At 36.6% G+C, this 10,433-nt stretch overlaps 1 protein-coding gene across 5 annotated transcripts in view; it reads right to left on the reverse strand.

Annotated features, from left to right (window-relative positions):
• OSBPL9 (oxysterol binding protein like 9) overlaps positions 1 to 10,433 on the reverse strand; it is a 176,250-nt gene that overhangs the window by 28,172 nt on the left and 137,645 nt on the right. For 4 of the 5 annotated variants that reach the window (XM_028106811.2, XM_028106813.2, XM_028106814.2 and 1 more), the window contains 3 exons: positions 6,038 to 6,076; positions 1,995 to 2,085; positions 230 to 334 (listed from right to left, as the gene is read on the reverse strand). In XM_028106811.2, the coding sequence (XP_027962612.2) occupies positions 230 to 334; positions 1,995 to 2,085; positions 6,038 to 6,076 (235 nt within the window). The remainder of the gene's footprint in view (positions 1 to 229; positions 335 to 1,994; positions 2,086 to 6,037; positions 6,077 to 10,433) is intronic. The other variant, XM_028106812.2, reaches the window with a different exon arrangement.

The raw sequence follows: 10,433 nt of genomic DNA on the forward strand, positions 1-10,433 counted from the left end.
ATCCCGTGTCAAATAAATAAATAAAATCTTTAAAAAAATATAGAATTATTACTAAAGCTTCTGGCTCTATCACAAAGTTAACAACTTCATGTATAGAATGACAGTAAAACTATGATATCTTCAACACAAATGTATAACACATTTCATCCCTTTTCCCATCAGCGATCAAACAAAATCTTAAATGTTAATGGGGAGTTATGAGAATTAAAGAAATTACATAAATCTGTACCTGTACTATTTGGTGTTGGAGTCTGATGATGTCCCAAGGTAGCTAATACAGGTCCAACTGGTAGGGAAGATGGACGCTGCTCTGACTTACATAACTGAGCAGGTTCTAGAAGATTTGAACATAGAAAAAAAGCCACATACAACTGTGTTAACTGCAATTGTGTGGAATTCAAAATATTAAAGATCAGCAATTTTTGAAACTGTCTTCCATTAAGTCAAGTTCCATGCTATTCCTTCTTTCATACCTTCTATCCCCTTTAAACTCAATGGTGATATGCTACCAAGTACTAAGACATTAGGCAGGATATCAAGAGACTAGTCAAGGTAGGCTAAAACCTCAGTAAAAATGCTCTATAAAACTAGCAAACACTTCTGATGATAAAGTCTTTCTAAGCATCAAACCACATAAAGTCATTTTAAAATGGGGAACATGGGGCGTCTGGATGGCTCAGTTGGTTGAGCGTCCCACTCTGGATTTCGGCTCAGGTCTGGTCTCAGGGTCATGGAATCGAGCCCTGCACTGGGGCTCTGCGCACACTGGGGAGTCTGCTTGAGATTTTTTCCCTCTCCCTCTTGCGCACATGCCCATGCTCTCTAAAATAAATAAATCTTTAGGGATGCCTGGGTGACTCAGCAGATTATGCATCTGCCTTCGGCTCAGGTCATGATCCCAGAGTCCTGGGATCAAGTCCCTTTTAGGCTCCTTGCTCAGCAGGGAGCCTGCTTCTCCCTTTGCCTACCGTTGCCCCTGCTTAGGCGCTCGTGCACTCTCTCTCACAAATAAATCTTAAAAATAAATAAATCTTAAATAAAATAAAATAAAATGGCGCACAGTAGTACTTCCTCTTTAGCCCCACTAGATACTAAGCTCCTTCTCTTAAGGAATCAAAATTCACAAAAGGATTTCACATACTTTTTAAGTATTTTTAAAGGGATTTTTTTGTTACAATTTCTGACTTAACTACGTTGGATGCAATAAAAAGTAAAGGATTTCGTACACATGGGTGTTGTCCCTAAACCTTCCTTTGCTAGTTTAAAAAACAAAACAAAAACACAAAAAAACCTACAGATTACTCTATACTTAAAAATAGGTCTTTCTAATTGGTAGGCATCACAAATTTCACCCTTACCTTCCATTACCTTAGGGTCCACCATTAGAAGAAACCATTTGTATTCTTCATAGTTATAAAAAATACCCCCAAATAGAAAGTTCCTGGATTACCTTCAAGTAGGTCAATGTAATTAAGCTTTCTTTGGTAGCATGAATCCAGGGTCATAGGATTCTGTCCCACCAGTTACTCCAAGTCTCAGTAACCTTTTCCTTCCATCTCACTTTGAAAACCAAAAGCTCTTTCACTGTATTAAAAAATCCCCAATACCAAAAATATTATCTTTTTCCAGTTCATTTTCTGCTGTGCCATTTTTTTGTGATTCCATTTACTTATTGAAAAACAAAACCAGGGGCGCATGGGTGCCTCAGTTGGCTAAGCGTCTGCTTTCAGCTCAGGTCATGATCCCAAGGTCTTAGGATTGAGCCCCACATTGGGCTACCTGCTTGGTAGGAAGCCTGCTTCTCCCTCTCCCTCTGCGCTGCCCCTGCTTGTGCTCTCTCACTCTCTCTGCCAAATAAATAAATAAAATCTTAAAAATAAAACAAACAACAAAAAAAAAACCCCAAAAACGAGCCCTTCAAGATTACTATGATGGCTACACAAATTAAGTTTTTTCTAATCAATGAATCTGAAACATTTTTGCAAATACCATACCTGGAGGTAAGACAGTCTGGGTAGGCATTGTGTTGATCACAGGTTCCAGGGGACTAGGCTGATATATTGCATCTACAGGATTAATAGTACTCTGAGATAAAGAAACACAGTATAGTAAATTAATTAAATGCCCTTCCAGTACTGACCCTCCCAAATGTACGAAATGCCCACATTTCTGACAGCAAAGTCCTGAGGGTAGCTATATAGATATGCTGATCAAAATGCAAAGAGGAAATGAAATTCATTTATGATATAGAAGTCTAAGAGTTTCTTAAAAAAACAACATAGTAAGGAGGGAAAATGAAAGAATTTGTCAAACAGAAAGATAAAGCTAAATGTAAAAACCTGCAAAGAGTTATAAAATGGTGTGGGAAAATTTCGGGAATCCAAAATAGTAACTTCTCAATTCACCACAAATAATGTTTCTCTATCGAAGTTAGAGAGAAATGCTCTCTCTTACTTTGGTGTTATTAAACATTACAACTACAACTGGTAAATATACCTGCACGACTAGGATTTCATCTTTCCATCTCCACTACTGCCACCTTCTATCACTGTGTACACAATGTACAGGCACCTAGTTTTACAGTCACTAAAGGCAAAGAGATGTATCTTCTAATTGGGGGATGCAGGGAAGGAGGCTTTCTTTTTGAGAATTTAGAAAAAAAAATAAATATGTAGCTACAATTTTAGAGAGAAAAAAAGTCTAGGTCTTTCTGATTTCAAGCCAAGAACTTATTCTGCCAGCATGAGGACATTTTTAAAAACAAGACTCCAGGGGCGCCTGGGTGGCTCAGTCGTTAAGCATCGGCCTTCCGCTCAGGTCATGATCCCAGAGTGCTGGGATCGAGCCCCGCATTGGGCACCCTATGCAGCAGGAAGCCTGCTTCTCCCTCTCCTGCTCCTCCCTCTCCTGCTCCTCCTGCCTGTGTTCCCTCTCTCGCTGACTCTGTCAAATAAATAAAATCTTTTAAAAAAATAAATAAAAATAAAAACAAGACTCTATATACTGATGCTTTTTTACTTGGAGGAGGGCAGCTTTAAACTAAGGTCTTTGCCAGAGTAAAGTTTAGATCTATCATTTAGAAGACTATACCGGATAAAACCCAAGAAATAAAATTTTAAGTTCTTTACTTTTCCTTGATCCAGAAAATGTCAAATATGTATTTGGGAAGGCTTATAACAGAAAATACTGAAACAGATTTAGAAGAGAAATACTTTACTGATGAATGAACCCCAAAAGTATTCATAAAAAAGTTAGAAACCCTAGCAATGGAAACTGAGTTAAGGGGAAAGTTTTTATAGCATTCTCATTTAATTCAAATTTTTTTCCTTAAGCCCCCTCTCTGCATAAACATTAAAAATCGCTAAATCAGATTTTTTTTTTTTTAAGATTTAATTTATTTATTTGACAGAGAGACACAGCGAGAGAGGGAACACAAGCAGGGGGAGCGGGAGAGGGAGAAGCAGGCTTCCTGCTGTGCAGGGAGGCTGATGCGGGGCTCGATCCCAGGACCCTGGGACCATGACCCGAGCCGAAGGCAGACGCCCAATGACTGAGCCACCCGGGCGCCCCTAAATCAGATCTCTTAAATCAACTGATTTGAGCACAGGAATTCCGATGCTCATCACGACAATAGTCTACTGACTATAAATATTTTAACAGGAAAATAAAGGACACTTAGAGAAGAGACCCTGAAAACAATCACTAATAATAAAAACCCTAATAAAATGAAGTAGGGAAGGTTCTGAAGTACTGGGAAGAGCATACGTAAAACAGACTAGGAATTTTAATTCTGGCAAGGATTTGGCAAGTCTTTTATCTACTGTGGTCCTCACTTTCCCAGCGTGTAAAATATGTCTGGATTATATGTTCTATAGGGGCTTTTTGGTTATTACTTTATGATTCTTATCTTCAGAACCTAGACCAGGAGATGGTAACTAAACAAATGTCTCAAACAAGTCGTGCAGCTGTAAATTCCTTGTTTTTACCTAATGGTTTTCTCCAAAGAACTCCAAGTACTTTACAAAGGCAAAATCCCACCATTAATATTGATCCATGGGAAGGAGAGTATGTCACCTCTTTATCCTTACCTTTTATATAAGAAAAATTATTGAAGAGAATAAGAAATAACTTCGGTAAAAGGGACCAGTAGAATTCTATCTTTTGAATGTAATCTTTTGTTTTCCAGATGAAATGTTCTGAAGACTAATCTTGTCTTTTAGATTTTTGCATGTATATTAAAAGTACCAGATATCTTTTGTTGCTTGCTGTTAACAGAAAATATAACTACTCCATAATTATCTACGGTCCTTGTTCAACCAATTTCAGGCTAAAATAGGTCAAATTACATTCTACACCTTGCTTTGAAAATGAATATGAACTTCAGAAGCACAAATAAATGATAATCCTTAGCTCTAACCAGTTGTACCATTAATAACATTCTGCAAAATATAAATTATATATACATGCATTTATGTATAGCTACCATTTATTGATTCTGTGCTCATCCTGTACCTTACAACAATGTTCTGAGGTAGATCTAGCTACCTTTCTTTAAAGTTGAAGAAACTAAGGCTCAAAGGTCAAATAACCTGCCTAAGATCATAGCTATTGAGTAGCAGGGCCAGGTTCTAGCTGTGTGGGTCTAAGATTTAAACCATGAACGTTTCCTTTCTTTTTTAAAAATAAAAACTCTTAAGGAAAAATGCTACAGTCCTGATCAAATGATTCAAGTATGATTGTTTTCTACAGGTTTAGATTTTCTGTAAGTATAAACTTTCTAGATGTTTTTAATTGCAAATGGCCAAACATTTTTGGTATGCTTTATAAAACTGCCAATTTTTTAACATAATAAAAAGTAACTAATTTTGTTTTGAGGAATGAGAGAGAAAAATAATTGCCAACATGATTTTTCTTAGGATCTTTGGGGACCATGACATGCTAGACAACATATATAGTCCTTTTCCATGAGGTTTACAATCTTAACTGATAGCCCAGGAAGACATACTACATTATATTACATTGTATTTAGACCACATAACTATATTACCACCATAGCTCAAATTCTGAACTCGCACTGTGAAAAGACAGATAAAAATTCCAACATCTTTAATTCAAATTTTAAAAATGCTTCTCTTATCTCTGGCTTCTTAAGAAATATGCAAACAACATCGATATTTAACTTTTTTTCATTTTAAACCAACTACAAAGATAACATGCTTATCCTTTCAAGTATAATCATGAGATGGTTTTGAAGATTTTGAAGAGTTTCCAGATCTCAGACAAGCTGGCATCTGTAAAGTCTTGGGACAAAAAAAGGGGCTGCATCCTGCTTTAGAAATACAATCTAAAACAGAAGTCACTCAGTTACCATAAAAACAGGGTTGCTCCAACTACAAATCTTCAAATTCTAACTTTTATTTCCAGATGGGAAATACCAACAATAAAATTTTCTTTTCTTTTTAAAGGAGAAGTTGAATCTAAGGGAAGAGTAAAAAGCTGAGGAGGAGGAAAGAATAAGAAAATGGCTGTAAATGAAAGAATTCATGCTGCAATTTGTTCTAATAAAAACACAATATATACCACAGTAGCAATGATAGTTAACAAAATCTAAAAATAAAATAGAAACCGATACACATTAAATAGACTAAGATAGGTTTCAATACTGAATCCCTCCCCTTCTGCTTTCATCTGAGAAAAAAAGAAGTTTGACAAGAAATATAGCATTGTGAGTTATGCCTTAGTCATAAAAGCTGTATTTTCACACCATGATTAACCCTTCATGTTAACACATGCAAAGTGATTCAATCTGAACCAACACTTAGAAAAATTTTAACATCTTCCCTGCAAATGATTGCTGAAAGAAGGGCAATTTTAGAAGCTTAAGGAAAATTGCAAGAGTCAACAACAAAAAGCAGTGAGTAGGTGAAAAAGAGGAATTTGTGTTGAAAAATGAGTAGAAGTTCAGGCTTCTCCTGACATGACTGGTTATAATGCTCTGCAGAAGTAAAGGGAAACAAAAAGATTAGATTAAACTTACTATAATTCCATCTGCGTGCTTCTCCGCATTACACTGGTCCTTAAGGAAAAATGTTAAAAATATTAACTTCATTCTTTTATTTAAGTAAGTCCTTGTGTACTTTCTTCCCTATTATGAAAGCTTATTCTACTAGTAACAATGTTAGAAAACTATTTCTCGGTTTCTATTGAGATTATAATTCCATCTGTACATTGCTAGCCAAACGTAATTCTATCACTGGCTACACAACCACCACCACCAACAGCATGGCAATTGTTTTTTTTATACAGGCAGTTAATTAAATTCATTATGAATATCTTATGGAACTGTGTAGTCATATCAGTACTATTAACAGCAGATATACTAATTTAGGATTGAAGACCCTGAATATTTCTGGGTTTAATTTTATAGTAAATTATGCCAACTACCCACAACCCCCAAACTCTCACTGCATTTTAAAGGTATAAGAATCATATACCCTTAAAATCTTGGGAGAGACACTATTTCCCATATTCTGGCTGCAGGCCCCAGAATTACACTTTTCTCAATAGATGGTTCGATTTTTGTTTTAGTAAATGTAATCACTGATCCATGGAATGACACAGGAATTAGCACTTAACTGCCGGACAAATATTTTGCATTTATTATTCCACTTATTTCACCAACAACTTGATAAAGTAGATACTATTATTACTCCTACTGGACATATGAGAAAATTGAGACAGATAGAGGGTGGGGAGCCCTATCCTAAAGGATTCTATTAGTCTGGCTTCAGAACTCATGTTCTTAATATGTTATTTTGCCTTGCTTCTCCAAGGATGTACTTCAGGAAGAAGGTGGTGGAAAGTTATCAACACATATTCATTTCTGTCATTATAACCCACCTATTTGTATTATGTTTAAAGTTCTAGCTCCATACTATCAGGAAGTTTTAAAGTTTTAACAGAAACCAATATTTGGTCTTGGTTTTAAACATAATGGCCGGGGCGCCTGGGTGGCTCAGTCATTAAGTGTCTGCCTTCGGCTCAAGTCATGATCCCAGGGTCCTGGGATCGAGCCCCGCATCGGGCTCCCTGCTCGGTGGGAAGCCTGCTTCTCTTTCTCCCACTCCCCCTGCTTGTGTTCCCTCTCTCACTGTGTCTCTGTCAAATAAATCTTTAAAAAAAAAACACAAAAAACATAATGGCCAAGTTATATCTCATTTATATCTATAAATTTTTCTTTAACCACTGAGTTTACTCAGAAATCTACACATTCAAGGGTCAACCAAGAGCAAGTGAAGATTTGGGAATATATTTTTTTAAGTGCAGGTACAGAAAAGCATTAACATAGCAGGCCTATCTGCCTGCAAAGTTGGCCTTTGGCTAATGACTAGGAACTTGAACTTTGGGAGGGTCCCCATCACTCTATCTGATAAGAGTGGCTCACTGTGCCTAAACTGTTTAAGTAAATAATATGGATTATGTTAACAACCAGATTTCCTTCTGGAAGTCTGGAATCTTGATAAATGCTAGCTAGAGAGTGCTTACATGACAAGGCCCCAACAAAAACTGAGGGTGTTGAGTCTTCAATGAGCTTCCTGGGTAGACAAAATTTTATTTTATTTTTTTTTAAGATTTTATTTATTTATTTGAGGCAGAGAGAGGGAGGGAGAGAACACAAGGCAGGGAGAAGGGGCAGAGGGAGAGGGCTAAGCAGACTCCCCACTAAGCAGAGAACCCATGTGGGGCTTGATCCCAGGACTCTTAGATCATGACCTGAGCAGAAGGCAGAGGCTTAACCAACTGAGCCACCCAGGTGCCCCCAAATTTCACATATATTGTCACAATTTGTTGCTGGAGGAAGTAAGCACATTCTACATGAGTCTGGAAGAAGACACTTCGAAGTTTGTGCTGGTTTCCTCTGGATTTTGCCCCACGTGCCTTTTCCCTTTGCTGATTTTGCTTTGGATCCTTTGTTCTAATAAAGTGTAGCTATGAATATGACTATACACTAGGTCCTTGACAATAACTGCATTTTGTTAACTGTGTAATTCATGATGGGGTTTCCCCTTATTTGCAAAATTAACTATATATTTAGAATATCCAAAGTTTCAGTTAATTCTTAATAGAGATAGTTGAAAATAAATTGAGAAAGAGAAATTAAAAATTTCTTGCACAGATGACATTTTAACTTAATTCTGGCCTTCCCCTATTAATTTCTAAATATTACATTGATTTTCCCAAGGATTTCTTGGAAAGAAATATTACATAACATGTGATAGATTAAATTTTCCAGAAATGGCCCCCAAAAGAGGTAGAGTTCATGTCCCTTACCCAAAACCTAGGCAGGCCTTTGTGACGGTCTCTACCAGTAAGTACAGCAGAAGTGACTGTATGTGATTTCTACGACTAGGTCATGGAAATGTCACAAACTTTCACTTTGTTTTCTAGGAACCCAACCACCATACTGTGAGAAAATCCAAGCAGCTGCAAAGAGGACTATTATGGAGAAGAATTTAGGCCCTCAGTCCAACTTTCCAGGCATGTGAGTGAGCCACCTTGAAAGTGGATCCTCTAGCCCTGCATCAAGTCATTACTGGTGACATTTCATGAAACCGAAACAAGTCATGAGGTCTACCCAAACTGCATATTTGCGAGAATTTAAATGACTGTTGCTATTTTAAGACCCTCAGTTTAGACTGGTTTGTTATGCAGTGATTGATTACTGGTATACCGCATTATATATGTATATTATCTAAGAAAGCAACCACTTTTAATTCTGGTATAATTTAAAATAAATTTCAGTATCTGACAAACTTTTCCCCCAAAATGTTCTCACTTAATAATGTATGCTAAGAGTATTTTAAATCAGGGTTCATTATTTTTAACTGTTGTGGTCTTTTAAGGCAGAATCAAATCATAGACTATTAAATGCCTTCCTATCAACCCATTCCCACCACATACTTTAGGGATTTTGTTCTACTACCTAAGCTACATTCATCCCCTCCCCGCTCCCACTTCCATCTTTCTTTTTAAAAATTGTAAGTATACCATAAGTGGCCTTTAATCAAGGTCAGTTAAAGCTAAATCTCAAGTATTACTGAACTAGAGATTTGATTGAATTCAATATGAATTATTTTAATGAAACAAAGAAAAGGTCCAATGCTACTTCCCACTTAAATTATACTGTATTTTTAGGTGGTTATAAATCCCTCATTTCTTAATACAAAGGCTAGTTTCTTCTCAGAACATACCAGCATGACCGAGATCTATAAATCTGAAAATGAACAAAAACATCAGCACAACATAATTTGGGAATACTTCTGGCCAGAACTACAGACTCTAATATTTTTAAAACCATGCCTACTAAGAAAATACATGAAATATATCTCTCTAATAAGGCAATGCAGTCCAGTAAAAGCTCCCTTAATTATGGATCAATACACTTACTAATTATATGCAACAAAAAATAAACATGCTAATTCAAGTTTGATGAGATTCAACAAATGAGGCTGGGACGACTGGATATCCACATGCAGAAAAATAAATTTAGACCCCTACCTCACACCACAAAGATGAATGCAAATATGAGCTAAAACTTCAAACTCAAAACACAGGAATAAATCTTTGTGATCTAGGATTAGGCAATGACTTCTCAGATAAGCCACCAAAGGCACAAACAATAGAAGATTAATAAACAGAATTTCATCAAAAATAAAAATATGCATGTTTCTCAGGATGCTATCAAGAAAGTGAAGACAACCCACAAACTTGAAGAAAAATATGCAAATTATATGTCTGAAAAGGATTTGTATTTAGAACATTTGTATTCACTCCTACAACTCAACAAGATTAAAAAGAATCCAACTAAAAAATGGGCAAAGAATGTGAATAGACGAGAATGGCTACAACCAAAAAGACAATCACAGGCGTGATCTCATCATATTCACAAGTTCTGTGGATTATTTAACTGTAGTTGACAATGTTACATTAGTTTCAGGTGTACAACACAGTGATTCGACAAGTCTATACGTTATGCTATGCTTACCACAAGTGCAACTACCATTTATCACCATACTATTACAATACCACTGAGTACATTCCATTCCCTGTACTGTACTTTTCATCCCCATGACTTACTCACTCCATAACCAAAAGCCTACTTCCTCCCACTCCCCTTCACCCATTTTGCCCACTCCCCTCATTTCCCCTCCTCTCTGGCAACCACCAGCTGTTTTCTCCATTTATGGGTCTGTTTCTGTTTTTGTTTGTTCATTTGTTTTTCAGATTCCACATAAGTGAAATCACATGATATTTACAGCTGACTGTAAGACAGAAACATTATTCAGGTGGATCTGATCTAATCTCATGAGCCATTAAAAGTAGAGAGCTTTCCCTGCCTAGTGGCAGAAGAGAAGGTCAGAAATGTGAACCAT

The sequence above is a fragment of the Eumetopias jubatus genome, unplaced genomic scaffold (assembly GCF_037043125.1).
Source record: "Eumetopias jubatus isolate StellerSeaLion01/CBP00866 unplaced genomic scaffold, mEumJub1_p1.0 scaffold_4, whole genome shotgun sequence".
Lineage (NCBI taxonomy): Eukaryota > Metazoa > Chordata > Mammalia > Carnivora > Otariidae > Eumetopias > Eumetopias jubatus.